This window comes from Mus caroli, unplaced genomic scaffold (assembly GCF_978045245.1).
Source record: "Mus caroli unplaced genomic scaffold, Mus_caroli_1 scaffold_1, whole genome shotgun sequence".
Lineage (NCBI taxonomy): Eukaryota > Metazoa > Chordata > Mammalia > Rodentia > Muridae > Mus > Mus caroli.
In genome coordinates, this window is record NW_028227256.1 from 129,073,309 (window position 1) to 129,089,681 (window position 16,373).

Genomic DNA, 16,373 nt, shown 5'->3' on the forward strand with positions numbered 1-16,373 from the left:
ACCGAAGACTAGTGATGTTCTTGGCCTTACCCATGAAGCACCGACCTTTGTTCTTGGTCCCCAGCCCCTTGCATTCCATAAAAAAGATGTATTCCCTCCTTACCTTGGGGTGGTTCTAGGGTACAGAGGGGACAGTGGCGTGGCACCATTCATTGCCTGCCTTTCCTTTCTCATGGGGGAGGGGTGGTGTCTAGGTTAGAGCTGGCTCTTGGGGACAATCCCTTGACCAGTATTTGGTGGACTAATACTGCTGAGGGGCTAGGTAGAAAGGGGGAAGGGAGGGGCAGTACCTCCATTTCTCACAATGTGGACTTCGGCTGGCATCCCATCCCCTCCAGGCCCCGTGGTTCGAATCTGCACCAGAGCGTGACCGATGTCTTCAGGTACTGGTATTTCTATCCAGTTCTTGCTGGTGAGGTGGAGCATAGGAGTTGGCTGCAGGTCATTCTGATACAACATCTGTGGGATAGAAGTTTCCAGATGCAGCCTCCCAGACCCTCAAGGGGTCCTTCCTGCCTCCTCCAGTTTCTCATTGGCCAAGCTCACCAGTGGGAGGTAGGTGTGCAAACAGCTAAGCTGCCTGGTCAGACCCCCAGCCCATCCCTACCCTGCCCTCATGCAGCCGTACCATGTATGTGTTTTTATAGCCTCTACCGTGAACTACCCAGAGTCCCTGTACTTCTGTTTCTCCTAGCCCCAGATGCCACACTGCTAGGGATTGCAGGTCCCTGTGACCACTGGAAAGACAGGAGCTATTGCTCCTCATAGCAGGCTTGTGTGCCCTTTCTTACCTTGTAGCCAGTGACTGTAGATTCATTTCGGAGAGGAACCACAGGGTCCCACTTAAGGCTGAGGCTGGAACTTGAGAAAGTCCAGGAGATGTTACCAGGAGGTCGCCGTGGTGCTGCGGGGGGCGGGGGGAGGAGATTGGGGACACTGTCGTATGCTTCTGCAGCCACCTGTTACCACTAGCCAGCCCCTTTCTGATGCCCACCCATATGGCAGGGATTCTTAGAACAATCTGTCACCACAAAAATCCAGAAGATGCCTCAGAGGCCATGGCCATGTTCAGTAGGTCCTCTGACCTGCTTCTGCCTGGTGCTAACCATGTGGCAGGAATTGTCCCCACCCCGTGGCACATGCCCTTCCTCATCCCTGGCACTCACGGGGCTTCATGGTCATGGCATCAGCTGAAGGGCTAGCTGGTCCGGTGCCAGCCCGGTTGTAGGCCCTCACAGTTACGTGGTACTTGGTGTTGGGGTACAGGCCGGTGACTCGGGCACTGGAGTCTAGCCCTGCCGTCCTCACTCGGTCAGCGGCTGCTTCTTTGTCCCCGGCTTTCCAGTAGCGAATCTACAAGGGGCAGGATATGTTAAAGTGCATGGCAAAGCTTTTGGCTGCACAGTCTCCATGCTTCCATGCTTCTCTGGTACTCAGGCTGGTCTAGTTTGATAACCTGCACACTAGGTCAGGTGACCTAGAAAGAATGGTAATGGGACTGTGGCTATTCAACAGTGTCTACTCCAAGGAAGGTGTCCAGGATATGGAAGGAAAGAAGTAGGTGGCTAGTGGGGAGATGAGCAGAGGTGAGAAAGGCCCAGATTATCGCCATCTTTTGTTTGTTTGTTTGTTTGTTTGTTTGTTTGTTTGTTTGTTTTTCCAGACAGGGTTTCTCTGTGTAGCACTGGCTGTCCCGAACTCACTCTGTAGACCAGGCTGGCCTCGAACTCAGAAATCCACCTGCCTCTGCCTCCCAAGTGCTGAGATTAAAGGCATGCGCTACCACTGCCTGGTGGTTATTGCCATCTTTAAGCCTTCTAAAGCTCCCCACATCACTTAGGCCATGCCCAGCAAGGCCTAGTACCAATTCTAGTACCAATGGAGTGCCAGGGTCTTCTGCAGACCTGTGGCTGCCTCTGCCTCCTACACTTCAGTTCCCAGAGGCTGGCTCTCAATGCAGTGTTCATCTCACTCACTCAGGTGCTAGCTTGGAGCATCTGCTGGGATACAAAGTGTACGTGTGTGCTTGTAACGTGCCCAGTATACACAACTCCAGTCACCAGCAGAATAGCAGACCTTAAATAGTCTTCAATCAAGGGCTAAGAGTGGAGCTAGCGTCTCCCAGTGATCTGTCTAACCTATTGTGCAAAACTCAGGAGCCAACCCTGGGAGGCACAGCCTGATGGTGGGGTTCTCTCTCTCTCTCTCTCTCTCTCTCTCTCTCTCTGACAATATTTGGCCTGGGTGTTTGGTCTTCCTTCCCTCTTGATCCCCTCACCGAGGAATTAGTGATCCTAGGGGAATGACTAGTAAGCTGTCAGATGTTGCCATCTACTCTGGAAAGCCTAGCCCCGCCTCTTTCCGGCCCATGGGGGATGCTCACCTCATATCCCAGGAGGATGCCGTTCATGTCTTGTAGCACAGGCTCCCAGCTCACGTTCATCTCTGAGGATGAGGAACCCTTGGCCCAGACCTTGGCAGGGGCCACCTTGGGCTCTAGGGGGAATAAATAAAGAATGGGCATATGTTGCCAAGACACCTCTGCATCCCACAGAGTGACTGACCCCGACTATGACTGTGCTGAGGATTTGGGGGGAAATCCCAGGGCCCAAGATGAAACTCAGTGCGCAGGATGAAGCCCAGGGGACACCAAGTGCACCCCAGGCTTGCTTCTCCTCCCATGGTGTCCCCTCTTCTTCCCTGAGCCAGGGAGTGCAGGAGGGCCAGGCCCCAGGCCCCACAGTCTACCTTCCTCTGCCGAGTACACGATGGCAGTGAGGCTCTCGGGCCCATCCCCCCGGCGATTGTAGCTTCGGATCTTGACCTCAAAGGGTGTGTAGGGATGGATGCTGTCATTGCTGTAGACGAAGTACTGGGTATCAGCACCGGGCACCCGGGCCGTCTGCCAACTGGAGCTGCCTTGCCTGCGGAAGGACAGCAGGTAGCCGAAGCCGTCTCCATTCTGGTACTCCCGTGACATGGGCTGAGGGCAAGAGCACGGTGTGGGCCAGGGGTCATCGGTATGTGTCCCTACCCATCCATCAAACTCCACCCAGTCTTCACCCAGAGGAGTGACCCCGGGATGCCTGTGAGAGATGCAGGGGTTGGAGAGGGGAGGGAGGGAAGCTGCCTTCATCGGTCTTTTCTGTTGCTGCCACTTTGTCTGTAGACAAACTATGTCAGGAGGGAAAGGGGTGTGACTCCTGAGAGGCAAGGCACCTGCCTGCTTCTCTGTCCCTGTCCACTTACAGTCCAGTTGATGGTAAGCTCTCCAGGGGCTCCTCCCCCTCCACTGAGTCCAGATGGTGCCACAGAGGGGACTGTAAGGGACAAGAAACACAAATGGGTCATGTTAATGGGCAGAAAGTGGGGAGGGGGGAATCCCCTAGCCTGTGCCTCAATCATCTTAGATGGGGTGTCCTAAGTTATTTTCCCATAGTTTTTCTGTGCATGACTGCAGAGTCAGGCCAGCCTGAAAACAATTCCCATCTTTGCTGTACTTCCTCTGTCTAGTCACTTAACCTTTCTGGGCCCCAATTATACTCTCTAGATGATGATGATGATGGTGGTGGTGGTGATGGTGATGATGTGTCTGTCAAAGTGAAAGTAGAAGAATTGAAATGAGAGGCCAGGCCAGGCAGTGGTGGTACACACCATTAATCCCAGCACTTGGGAGGCAAAGGTAGGCGGATTTCTGAGTTCGAGGCCAGCCTGGCCTACAAAAGTGAGTTCCAGGACAGCCAGGACTATACAGAGAAACCCTGTCTCGGAAAAGAAAAAAAAAAAGAAAGAAAGAAAGAAAGAAAAGAAAAGAAAAGAAAAGAAAAGAAAAGAAAAGAAAAGAAAAGAAAAGAAAAGAGAAAAAAGAAAAAAGAAAAAAGAAATGAGAGGCCAGGCAGCACGGAATGGCTACTCTTGTATGTCATCCTTACCCCTGTTGGCTGAAAGTAGAAGAATTGAAATGAGAGGCCAGGCCAGGCAGTGGTGGTGCACACCTTTAATCCCAGCACTTGGGAGGCAAAGGTAGGCGGATTTCTGAGTTCGAGGCCAGCCTGGCCTACAAAGTGAGTTCCAGGACAGCCAGGACTATACAGAGAAACCCTGTCTCGGAAAAGAAAAAAAAAAAAAAGAAAGAAAGAAAGAAAGAAAGAAAGAAAGAAAGAAAGAAAGAAAGAAAGAAAGAAAGAAAGAAAGAAAGAAAAGAAAAAAGAAAAAAGAAATGAGAGGCCAGGCAGCACAGAATGGCTACTCTTGTATGTCATCCTTACCCCTGTTGGCTTTAGCTAAACCAGAGACCAACTCCAGTTTGCTTCAGCTGATGAGACTAAAGGATTTTGAATGCCAGTTAATGCAAACAACAACAAAACAATACATTTTGTTAGAGGGTAGTCCAAGGTATTTCCCTGATTCTCTCTCTCCCTCTCTCCCTCTCCTTCCCTCTCTCCCCTCTCGATTTAATCTCCTGTCTTTGGTATTAAACAAGACTGATAAACACAAAGATGGCTTCTGTCAGCTCACAGAGGGCCAGGGTTAAGACAGAAAGCCTGAGGTCCAGAGCAGTTAAGCAACTTGTCCAAAGTTCACACAGCTAATGCACCGCCCAGCTAGAACGTGATCTCCGCTCTTATGACTTTAAAAATCCTCGCTATCCCTTTGCGCGTCTGTGCGCATCAGTTTCTGAGATGTAGAATCAGAGACCCCTCTTAGCCCGTATCCCTAAGAAGTTCGGTCAGAAAGCATGCCTTCTGGAGTTTCCTACTCGACATGGATGCCAGATTAAAATGTTGTGTGGTTCCAGAACCTGGGGAGTCAGCCTGGAGCAGGTAGAAGACATGGAGGTAGACCCTCCACCACATACAAGCACAGGTCTGGCTGGATAGGAGGGAGACAGGATTCTGACCACGATGCCGCTGTGTGGTCCCAGGCCCTCTGCTGGGAATGGTCAGAGCATAGCAGCTGCCTCTGGGCAGGTGAAGGCCATGCCTGGGCCCTTCCTGGTTCTCTCATCACACTCTCCCTTGGCTCTGACAAACAAAGTGTGCTTTCACTGAGGGTCACAGGCACATTATTATCCCTCCTGCTCCACAGATGCCAGCGAAACAGGGCCTGGAGTCTGGCTGCCTCTCCAGTCCCCTGCACAGTGCATGATGTGTCCACACACACACACACACACACACACACACACACACACACAGTGTACACATGCACACAGACACCTTCCTCATTAGCTGATTTCTGCAGTTTGTGGGCACTTAAAAACCCGCTCAAGGTCCTTGTCCTAGGTTCAAGAGCAGGCTCTCCCAGTGTGACCCTTGTTCAAATCAGCTCTTCTGGCTTTAAATACTAAGCCAAAACAATGACTACAGATCTGCCTGCAGGCGTGCTTTTCAGCAAGGGGTTTGGATCAGGCGGTTTGTCTAAGCAGCAGCTTTGTCTCTAACTTTTCATCTTTCTGCCTATTGACCAGGGAGCGGAGGCCTGGTAAGCAGATTGGAACTTTGTTTCTGCTTCCTCTGCTGGGGTTCCCTTGGCTGCCCCTCCCTCCCACCCACTCTGATGCCCCCTCTGTTGGGGCTCCCCCTACTGGAGCTCCTCCCCCACACCGCTGGAGCTCCCCCACCCAGGGCTCCCTCTGCTGGGGCTCCCCTCCTGAGGTTCCCCCCCCCAAATGCTGGAGCTCCTCCCCTAGAGCACTCTCTGCTAGGGCTCCTCCCGCCACAGCGCTGGAGCTCCCCGTCTAGAGCCTAGAGTTCCCTCTGCTGGGGACTCCCTCTCCTGGGGCTCCCTTTGCAGAGTTCTCTTTAGAACTCCAGACACACTCACCTGCTTCCTTAGTGCGAATTTTGCTGGAGGGGCCGCTGGGCTCCCCAGTGCCCAAGATGTTGCTAGCTGAAACCCGAAACTCATAGTCCATCCAAGGCATGAGCCCCAGCACCTGGGCAGTCTCCGCGTTGCCCTCGATATTCACAGGATCTGCAAGGTCCCAGGCAGTCAGCGGCCAGTGGCCATTTATGATGGTGGCAGGTTCTGGACCCATGTGACTATTTGTGTTCTGCCCTCAGTGTGGCCCTACTGTTCGCTAAGCCCTCAATTACTCTTTGACTGAAAAGCTAGTGAGCTCTGATGCCACAGGGCCTTTGCTCTTCCCTCCACCCATGTTGAGCATGCTGGCGTTCTCTAGCAACACAAGGCTGCTGCCTCCAGCTCTCCCTCTCCTTACCATCCTGGCTATGAAGGTTTCCCTGCCTGTCTAGGTTCTCCCTGGAGGTAAGAGAACACACCTTAATTCTTTTCAAAGCCTTAGGGTCAGCCCTTGACCCTTTGACCCCTGTCTTCCACTGTGCACACAGTGGGGGCTTTATTAAAACTGACCCACATGGTGCCTCATACTTACTGGTCCGAACCTGCTTCCATTTCCCTGAGGGTGGAGTCCGTGCTTGCAGGGTGTACTTGGCAATGGGGCTGTGATTGTCAAAGCCACGACTCCAGCTAAGCTGAACAGTAGTGTCTCCAATGTCTCTCACCACCACACCCCCAGGGGGACCTGGGGGACCTGTAAGAGGCAGAGTACCCTGGGTCAGAGGAGGGCAGCTCCCACTTTGAGTTGGTTTTATCTAGCCTCAGCTTGGGCTGACTCAGTATCTAGATGGGGCATCAAAGAGCAGGAGAGATCGGGTGGGAGGCCAGAGGATGGGGGCAGAGGAGAAAGATGAGGAGTGAAGCATCTCAGACTTGGTGGCTCACAGAGGGGTGTACAAGTTTGCCCTGCACTGGACCTGGAACTCCTGAGCTCATGACGTAAAGTCTTGGGGGTGTTTAGGGTACATTTTCTTTCTTGAGCATGGCTTTGGAAGACACAGTCTACTCATTTAGGACCCACAAAGAACTACACAGGCATTAAACAGAAGCGTCCATCTCTCCGGCTTCTGTCAGCCTTCAGGGAGGGAAGAGAGGTGGGGAGAGTCGGAAAGCCTAGAGCCTCTCTGAGACCTGGGGTGGCTGACTCCCATTACCTCGGACCAGGACTGTAGCCTCCTTGGATGCACCGTCCACCACTGTCTGGGCCATGCATGTGTATGTCCCTCCGTGGCGTAGCTGGGCATTCAGGATAGTCAGGTCCCCGATGGTCTCCTTCTGTGCACAGGGGACAGCAAGGAATGATGAGACAGGAGGAAGCCCTGACTAGCGTAATAGGCCACAAGACGAAATGGAGCCTAGATTCCCTGGCTGAATGGTATCCATGCTCTCTGTGCCTCAGTGTTCCTATCTGTTCAGTGGGAAGAATGAGCTACTTGGTACCAGTGGACATCAAAGCATGCCACATAAGACAGACTTCATGAGCCATGTTAATGATGGCATTTGTACTAGGGGAGAGGGACAGTAGCGGAGAGAATCTCCTGGGGCACTTGGAATGCTAAAGCTTGATTCTAACTTAGAAGGGTGGTCCTTGGGTGGATGCAGGAAAGGTGGCGGTGGGTCCTAGGATGAGCTTTCTCGGCATGGCCTCGGGGGTTAGGGGAAACTTTGGAAAGCCTGGAGCTGGTAATGACTGAGGCCATCTCAAGTCCCCTGTCTTATCTGGAAGGAGGGAGAATTATGAGGCCTTAGGCCTTACCACGCTGGCTCTCCGGTAGTGACCTCCAGGCTTATCAAAGTCAACAGGGAAGTCATCCAGGGTCCAGGTGAACGTGAGGTCCATAGTGGGGTCATGCGAGGCGTGGCACTGTAGAGTCAGGTTATCACCCACATTGATGTCAGCACTCGAAGGAGCTAGAGTGATCTTCGTTGCATCTACAAAGCAAAACAGCAACAACAAAACAAGGCTCTGTGATGGAAAAAGCCCAGGAAGGAGAGAGGCTCTGGCCTGTACCCCTAGAAGAGATGCATATTCATGAGTAGCCAGATTCTGGAGACTGGCCAGGGGTGGTCCCAAGAGAGACTGAGTTCTGAGGTCGCCTTGAAAGCAGATGTACAGGAAGCCAAGAGCAAGATGATTGGCAGAACAGCATCCCAGCATCTGAACAAACCACAGTCCTTACCTCGCACAGACAGGATCCCGGTACTGTTGGCTTTGCCCATGAAGTTCTCAGCAAAGCAGGTATATTTGCCTTCATCTGATCGACTGATGTTTCTGATAATCAAGGTGCCGTCCAAAGTGACAGTCACTCTGCAGCAAGGACAGAAAAAGATCTAGTCAACTGAGGGACACACCGTGGCCTTTGGAAGGGGACTGGCCTCCAAGACGTCATCTCAGCGCTGCCACACAGAACCTACCTGGTACTGTTCCCCAGAATCTCAGTACCCTTGCTCCACAGTATTGTAGCTTTTGGAGCCGCACGGGGCTGGCACGGGATAGTGATCTCTCCCCCTCGGGCTGCAGGGATCAGCCGCCTCACAGGGTTCTGCCTGAAGTCTGGGGCCAGAGCTGCAGGAGAGAGGGTGCTCAAACACTCACCCTTGAGATAGCCACCCGCCCACCTCAACTAAGATGTCACCTGTCTATGTGCTAAGCATCTGGCCTCTGGAGACCAACTTGTCAAGTGGCAGCAACATCTCTAGAACTCATCTACCCCTGTGTCATCACATCTGGCTCCACTCGTCCCTCTCACACGCTCCAACCATCTGTCTTGTTTTCAACTTTTTCCCTTTTTCTTTTAAAGACTTCTTTTATTTTTACTTTACGTATATGAGTGTTTTGCCTGCTTGTATGTCTGGGTACCACCTGCATGCAGTGCCTGAGGTGGCCAGAAGAGGGCGTATGAGTCTCTGGAACTGTGAGGTAATTGTGAGCCACCCTGTGGGTACTGGGGATGGAACCTGGGTCTGCTGTGTAAGAGCAGCCAGTTCTCTTAACTGATGAGTCATCTTTCCACGTCCGCGCCCCACCAGCTTTCCTTTTAACCCCCTGAATGCCAAGTCTTACCTGCCTTTGGATCGTTGTGTCTGCATGCATATTACCTGAAACTTCCCCAGATATTTACAAGTCTGTCTCCCTCAGGTCACAGTCTAAACGTGACTTCCTCAGAGTCTTTCCTGACCACCCCATCTAACCTGCTCACCTGGGTTCCACTGCTGTCCTTGGTATTTTTTTTTTTTTTACTGTACTTTTAGGGTTCTCTGGAATGAATTCTGTCTAAGTTTGTTCCTCTCCCTTTTCTTGTACAGTACTTTTAAGTATTTAAGTACTTCTGCATTTGCTCCTCATGAGATGTTTTGTAAGTTATTGGTTGAATAATTGAATGAAAGGAAGAGTCTTGGGGCTGGAGAGATGGCTCAGTAGGTCAGAGCATGGACCTGAGTTTAATTTCCAGTGCCCAATGGCTCACAACCATCTGTAACTCCAGTTTCAGGAGAATCAACACTTTCTTTTAACTTCTATAACATGTGATACACATACAAATTCAGGCATTCGTACAAATAAAATAAAAAATAAAACAAGTAAGTCTTTGTTGAGCCTTATTAAACTTAATAAAGGCTTCTAACATTCATCTTGCAGCAGAGAAAACGTGCCTCGTAAGCGCAAGTGGCTGGTGTTCCTTGTCCCCGCCAGAATGTCAGGCCTGTCATAGTTCACCCTTTGAATTTCAATTCCCCTCAAAGCGGTGTTCAAGGACAGGACGAAGCATTTTTTAAAATCAGGAAACCGAGGCATAGAATCAGGTAGCTTGCCACAGGCCACAGAGCTGAAGGAACTAGGTTAAATACAGATCAGATCTTTTCACTGCAGCAAGTAAAAAAACCAAAAAAAACAAAAACTATGTCTTTGGAAAACTCTCAGTCTCATGTCTTGAAACTGGTGCTACTCGGGGGCCATTGGAAAACAAGAAAGAACATATATGTGTATGTTAGCACATGAGCCTGCAAGTGTGTGTTTGGAGAAGCCCAGCCAGACACAGCCATCAAACACCAAGGCTGTCTCTGCCTCCTGGGTCCTTTACCTTGTACAGCCAGCTCAGCACTGGCATAGATGGTGCCATGCTTGTTTTCTGCCACACACTGGTACATGCCAGAGTCCTCCAGGTTCAGCTTAGAGAATCGCAGGTCCCCAGCCAAGACCTCTACCCGGTTCTGTGCAGAAGAGCCAAGGCAGGGAGATGAAGACCACTGGAGGCCACGAAGGGGCCAGGGGCGGGTGGTGATGGTGGTGGTGGTGGTGATGGTGATGGTGGTGGTGATGGTGATGGTGGTGGTGGTGGTGGTGATGGTGATGGTGGTGGTGATGGTGATGGTGGTGGTGATGGTGGTGGTGATGGTGATGGTGGTGGTGATGGTGATGGTGGTGGTGATAATGGTGGTGATGGTGGTGGTGATAATGGTGGTGATGGTGGTGGTGATGGTGATGGTGGTGGTGGTGGTGATGGTGATGGTGGTGGTGATGGTGATGGTGGTGGTGATGGTAATGGTGGTGGTGATGGTGATGGTGGTGGTGGTGGTGGTGGTGGTAGTGGTGATGGTGGTGGTGATGGTGATGGTGGTGGTGATGGTGATGGTGGTGGTGATGGTGATGGTGATGGTGTGCTGCAGAGGCTGTACGCTAACATCCCTCAGCATGAGGGTTCATGAATATAGGTCTACTTCAGGGCTGCCTGGTACTTCAGGTCTCCTGGAGGCTAGATTAAGATTACATCTCTGGTTGATGGAGGGATCCCAGATCTCTGTGATGCTACACAGGTGACCCACCTGTGGCCATGTATCTCTCTGTGAGAAGAAGCACCAGAACTCCCAAGACCCCTTGGTTGGCCCAGCAGGGTAAGCGGGCCAGGCAGCAGAAGAGGGTGGTCGTGTAGGAGGAAGCCCTGGTTTCCTACCTGGGAGGCCAGAGGCTCCCCGTTTCTCAGCCAGCGCACCATGGGCCGAGGCTTGCCTGCTGCGGCACAGCCCCAGCGTAAGTTGGAACCAATGTCGGCTTCTGTGTCTGAGATCACCTTTAGCCACTCAGGCTGAGCTGTGGGGAAGAAAGAGAGAAATGGGGCATTATAAGGCTGCAGTATTTGTAAGTGACAGCAGAGGGCGCTGTTGGTATTCTGGGCTGGAGAGAACAAAGAAATGGGGGCGAAGAAGCTAGCACTCTCTGGTTGTGCCAGGGACTGATTTAGCAACTAAATCTTTTGAAAGACTTGTGTGCTTTCGGCATGCCCCCACTAAGCTCTGAAATGGCCTCTCCAGCTATGCTTAGCAGTCCTGGCAAGGGTCAGAAGGCTCAAGCAGAAGGCCTCCCAGTCTCTTGGATTTTCATGCTGCTTCCTCAGGGAAGGTATCTCCAGCTCTGTACCTTGCACAATGATGCGTCCCTGGACGGTGTCACGGCCCTTGGAGTTCTCTGCCTCACATTCGTAGGTACCCTCATCTTCAAAGCTCACGCTGGGGATCTGCAGGGTGGGCTCTGCTGTGCCCCACTGAGGGGACAAGGAACCATCTACTTTGCGCCACTTTATCCTGGGAACAGGGCTGGCAGGGGAGAAAGAGCCAGAGGGGATGAGCTGAGCTGAGCATGTTTCTTGTGCGTCCACAGAGCCTGTGCTCACACTCGCAGGCCCTCCTGAAGCATTGGACAAGGTGAAGGGGACTCCTGTTTGGGAAGGGACAGACGGGAAGAGGGCACAAACGAGACTAGGAACATAGGCTTTTACAGGTCCCTTTTATCATCACCCCGCCTTTCCAAGGCATGTTGGTTATTAGTAATTTGTACATTAAAATGGGCTAGGGAACCATTGGATCTGAGGAGTCAACATGTTACCCTGCTCATTTATACATGTTTCCTGGACGCTCAAGAACGTCTCACACAGCAGAGAGCAATGACTCTTGCTCTAGATGATCCTTTTTCCGGGACAACAAGAAAGAGAAGCAAGCCTTTCTGCTGTACTTTGTGAAATGGCTACTGTAACATTCATGCCACACCTGTCAAAGCACCAAGCACCGCTCTCAGGGCCTGGTATCCATGGACCCATCTGATCTTTGTAAGAATCCTACAGGGCAGGCACTGTCAACCCTGATCATTCATCAGTCCTAGAGCTGAGCCTCAGATGTGAGGTCGTTTGCCCGAGGTCTCCCAGCCAGCAAGTGTTGAAGCTGAGCTTTGAACCAGCAGGATGGGGTCGGCACACTGTTTTTTTCTGCTGCTAGCCCTGGCTTGCTCCTTAAACTGCTTAGGATTGCTGTTTACTGTTGGGAGACCACATGACTCCCTCATGCCTATAAAGCCCCTCCATCTTGTGTGTGTGTGTGTGTGTGTGTGAGTGTGTGTGTGTGAGTGTGTGTGTGTGTGTGTGTGTGTGTGTGTGTGTGTGTGAGTGTGTGTCTCACTGGAAGAACTTGTTTCATAGGTAGTGGGTGATGCCTGTTTTGAGCCCAGGACTCTGTTAGTCTATTGACTTTGTTCTCTTTCACTCTGGGATCCCTCCTGCTCTTGAGGGGCTTTGAAATGAAACCCTGCCTGGGCCCAGGACACTCTTGTCCTTATGGTACTTACTTCCCAAAGGCAAAGCACTCCAGGGTGACCTGCTGCCCAACCAGTGCGTAGGTCTCTGGGGGGAACCGGGCTTTGATACTGGGAGCAAAGAGTCGGGGATCTGGGGGGTGGAGGGGAGAGAGAGATTGACTGTGTGAATCACACGCAAAGGGCTCCAGGGAGGTGCTTTGTATTAGGGCCCCTGCCTTCCAAAGTTCACAGGTCACCACATAAATATTTGGAATCTCCAAAGGCTCTCTTTTTCTTGGGGGCCTGGGGCAAGGATCTGAGACCCAGCAGCAGGACCTCATACATTCTGAGCTGCAATTCTTAAGCTTGGTAGAATACCATTTCTCCAAAGCCTATTGACCCTTTTCAGCCTCCATTACCCTAGGTCCTGACCTTCAGCAGCCAGGTTGAGCTGCGCGAATTTGCTGAAGACGCTCTTGGTGGAGAAGTCCAGGTGGCTGGTAGCCAGGCAAGAGTAGTTGCCCAGGTCCGAGGCATTGGTGCGGGCGATGTACAGGTTCCCTGTGGTCTGGGACACGAAGTGACGCCCATCCGTTGGGATGAAGTTGGGGAACTCGTTGAGGAGCCAGCGGTAGGACAAACCTAGAAAGGAAGGAGTCTGAGGAAACAAGGGTGGACTGGGATCACAGGCAATCTGGGCAAGACCCCAAACATGCTGCAAACTCTGTCTTCTCATGAGAACTTGCAGCTCTAAACAGGGGCTGGGGGTGGAGAAGGAAGAGATGACTTTGGCTCTTTCCTCACGATGAACTGTGTGATGGACACACGATGGACTCTCAGTCCAGCTAGGAGATTGCAGAAGCATTTAAAGTTAAGACTTACCACCTCCTGTTCTGTTTTTCCTCTCCCATGCTAGCATCCAGAAGTCCTTTCTGGTACATTCCCCCTCCCAGTCCTGTGCTGGCCCAGAATCCCCACTTACCTGGGTAGTGGGCAGGTGGGTTACAGGGCAGCATCACCCCCCAGCCCTCGTGGGTTTTCACAGGGTCTCTCTCCTCCTTGGAGAATTCCTGTAGAACTGGAGATGGAGAGGAGGGCTCAGGCAACCATCTTCAAGCATGCAGCACCCCAGTTCCTCCACCATGGGCAAGAAGCAGTCGCTAGCATGCCATTTGCTGGCAGGAAAGCCTGGCTCGAGGCTGCCGCCACCTGTCCTTCCTGGGAACCTTTTCCTGGCCCCATCTACCCACACCCAACAGCTTGGCTCCCATGGATCTCACAGCCGAAGCGGAGGACAGCTTCCTTGCTGACGACAGTGCCTACTGGGTTAGAGGCTAGGCATTGGTAGACACCAGCATCCTGTGCCTTGGTGGGACTCATGATGACCAGGTTGCCCCCCATCAGCTGGTGACGGGAGCCAGGTTCCAGGCTCATCTCTGTGCCGTTCATCTTCCACCTGTAGCCGGGATGAAGTGGGGATGGGACTTCAGATCTCAATGGGTAAGGCTGGTGTCAAGGAATGCCATATGGCTGCCCGGAGCCTCCCTGCTCCCATGGTTGGAACCTTACCTATAGGTGGCTGGAGGGCTAGCTCGGGCACGGCACGCCAGTGTCACCTGATCCTCTGCAGACTCCTCTGGGAATAGCAGGCCAACAGGTTGCTCTTCAAAGACGGGTCCAAAGGTAGCTGGGGTTCCCTGGGAAAAACTCCATCCTGCAAACAGGGGGTACCACTATAGCCTCAATGTCTGAGACAAAGTCCAATGTCAAGGGCAGAACTTACTGGGGGTGCACCCTTTCCTGTGTCGTCCAGTAGGTAGCTATGGACCACGTGTGGCTATTGAGGGTTTTGGAATGTGTCTAAGGAACCAAAATTTAAATTTAATTAAAATTAATTTAAAACAGACTGGGCAGGCCCATCAGTCTACACTGGCATATTCACTCACCCACCAACAGTCACATATTAAGCACTTGCTGTATACCTGGAACTGGGCTATGAAAATGAATCAGACACACGGTCCCTTTCTTTAAAGGGCTTTGCAGTCCATGGAAGAAAATTGAGAACGGACAGTACAGGGTGCCATGTTGCAGAGTGCTTTAGGGACAAGATTCGGTAAGACTCTCAGGAAATCTCACACAGCTGAGGCATGTGAGAAGGCACCGGCAGGAAACAGGGGAAAAGAGTGTTATGTGTTCCTGGGGTCCAGTGCCTTCCTAGACAGTGTAATTTAGTGAAAAGTGCTCATCTGGGGGCTGGGCTGGGTCTCCTACTGGCTATATTACCTTGGGCAAGCTATAGGCCCTCCTTTCTATTGATCTGATGTTTTCCTATGAAAAGAGTGGAAATTCACTTCTCAGGTGATGTGTTTATAAAAAGATAAAGAAAGAGGGAACATGTTCTATATTGAGGGGCAGTGAGGTGTTGGGGAAGGGGGTGTCTCAGTGACCCATGTCAAGGCATCCTGTCCCCCTGAGGGATCAACCACACTATATATGGTATAGTATAGAATAGAGTTTATTCAGGGGGGGAATCAAGAGGGTAGCAGAGGCAGAGAAAGGCAGAGAAAGATTAGAGAAGTAGAGGCTGGCCATGAGCACATGGAGGGGGGGAGGGAATGGGGAAGGAGCGAGGGGACAGAGTGAGACCAAGAGGGCAAGAGGAACAAGAGAGAGGAGGGGGCAAGCAGCCCCCTTTTATAGTGGGTCAGGCCTATCTGGCTGTTGCCAGGTAACTGTGGGGTGGAGTTTAGACAGAATGCTAACACCAGGTCCATAACAGGTTCTAACTGGAAAATAGGGAGGGCCTGACCCAGGATGCAAACAGCAACTGGCTGTTAGACTCAACTGGGGGCAGGGGTGAAGGACAGCTAGATGTTGGCTGGGTTAGCAAGTCGAATGGTAGCAGTTTTATAAACCATGTCCCATCTCAGGAAAGAAAGGCCCAGTGGTCATCTGGTCAATCTGTGTCAGCCAGGTGATGTTACTTAGCAAATGGGTTTCACACTTGCCCTTCCCAGCCCTGTCTCAGCCAGGGCCTTGCTTTGCACACACCATTGTCCTGTCTCACCAGCACAGGGTCAGCAGGCAGGGGCCTGGACAGTACTTCACACCCGCATAGGCACAGCGGGAGTTCCGCCACTGTGAGATCAGGTGGGAGCCAGGCCCCCTAATTGGCCCCAATCTCTCCCGCAGCTGATTTCAGACCTTCCATGTTGGGTGGGGGATGGGAGGAGGGAACTCCATTAACCAATTAGTGCCTTCTTTCTGGGCACATCCAGCTGCCAGCCCTCTTCTGAGCGAGTGTGGTCCCTCTGCTGCGTCTGAGGGCCAGCTCTGGCCTCTTGGGAGTTGGGGCATCTGCTAAGCAGCCCTCTGAATGAGAAATGAGGTAGGAGGCAGGACTTTCAGAACAGTCTGGCAAGGGCTTCCCTTGAGTCCTGTTTATGTCGTCTGCCCCTCCCCCAGTTGCTTGTCACTCTCCCTTACTGCTGCCTGGGGCCTCAGAGGTGGTGTTTGACAGCAACTGCATCATCTCCCCCTGGAAAGCCCAGCTTAATCCGGAGTTAATGATGGTGATGGAGGGTAGGGACCCTGTCCCAGCTGGGACCACCTGGAGAGAGGGGAGGATGGAAAGGAGGGATGGAGAGGCTGCTGGAAACAACCACCATATATATAAAATAGCAGCTTCCAGGAACTCAGTCTGGGTGGCGGGAGGTGGCAGAGTGGGGTCTGGGCGCATCGGTACTTTAAGATTAAGATTATTGTCTTTCACCTTGCAAAGGCTTTCTCTTTTACACTCAGTCATGTACACACCTTCACGTGAGCACACCCCAATACTCACATGTACACACCTTCATGTCTTACCTGCACATGATCGTACAATGTTCTCATATCACACATATGTTCATATACAGATGTCTCTCTCTAAGCCAATCAGATGAGCAGATATGCATCA

The 16,373-nt window shown here is 51.9% G+C and overlaps 1 protein-coding gene across 1 annotated transcript in view; it reads right to left on the reverse strand.

Annotated features, from left to right (window-relative positions):
* Window positions 1–16,373, reverse strand: part of Cntn2 (contactin 2) — a 31,441-nt gene that overhangs the window by 3,758 nt on the left and 11,310 nt on the right. The window contains exons 3-22 of the mRNA XM_021171196.3: window positions 13,988–14,132; window positions 13,699–13,874; window positions 13,401–13,496; window positions 12,851–13,060; window positions 12,470–12,569; window positions 11,273–11,448; window positions 10,809–10,945; window positions 9,939–10,068; window positions 8,275–8,425; window positions 8,040–8,167; window positions 7,616–7,791; window positions 7,014–7,134; window positions 6,395–6,553; window positions 5,824–5,973; window positions 3,250–3,320; window positions 2,749–2,983; window positions 2,384–2,496; window positions 1,167–1,353; window positions 792–904; window positions 291–459 (exon numbers count right to left, since the gene is read on the reverse strand). Of these exons, the coding sequence (XP_021026855.1) occupies window positions 291–459; window positions 792–904; window positions 1,167–1,353; window positions 2,384–2,496; window positions 2,749–2,983; window positions 3,250–3,320; window positions 5,824–5,973; window positions 6,395–6,553; window positions 7,014–7,134; window positions 7,616–7,791; window positions 8,040–8,167; window positions 8,275–8,425; window positions 9,939–10,068; window positions 10,809–10,945; window positions 11,273–11,448; window positions 12,470–12,569; window positions 12,851–13,060; window positions 13,401–13,496; window positions 13,699–13,874; window positions 13,988–14,132 (2,943 nt within the window). The remainder of the gene's footprint in view (window positions 1–290; window positions 460–791; window positions 905–1,166; window positions 1,354–2,383; window positions 2,497–2,748; window positions 2,984–3,249; window positions 3,321–5,823; window positions 5,974–6,394; window positions 6,554–7,013; window positions 7,135–7,615; window positions 7,792–8,039; window positions 8,168–8,274; window positions 8,426–9,938; window positions 10,069–10,808; window positions 10,946–11,272; window positions 11,449–12,469; window positions 12,570–12,850; window positions 13,061–13,400; window positions 13,497–13,698; window positions 13,875–13,987; window positions 14,133–16,373) is intronic.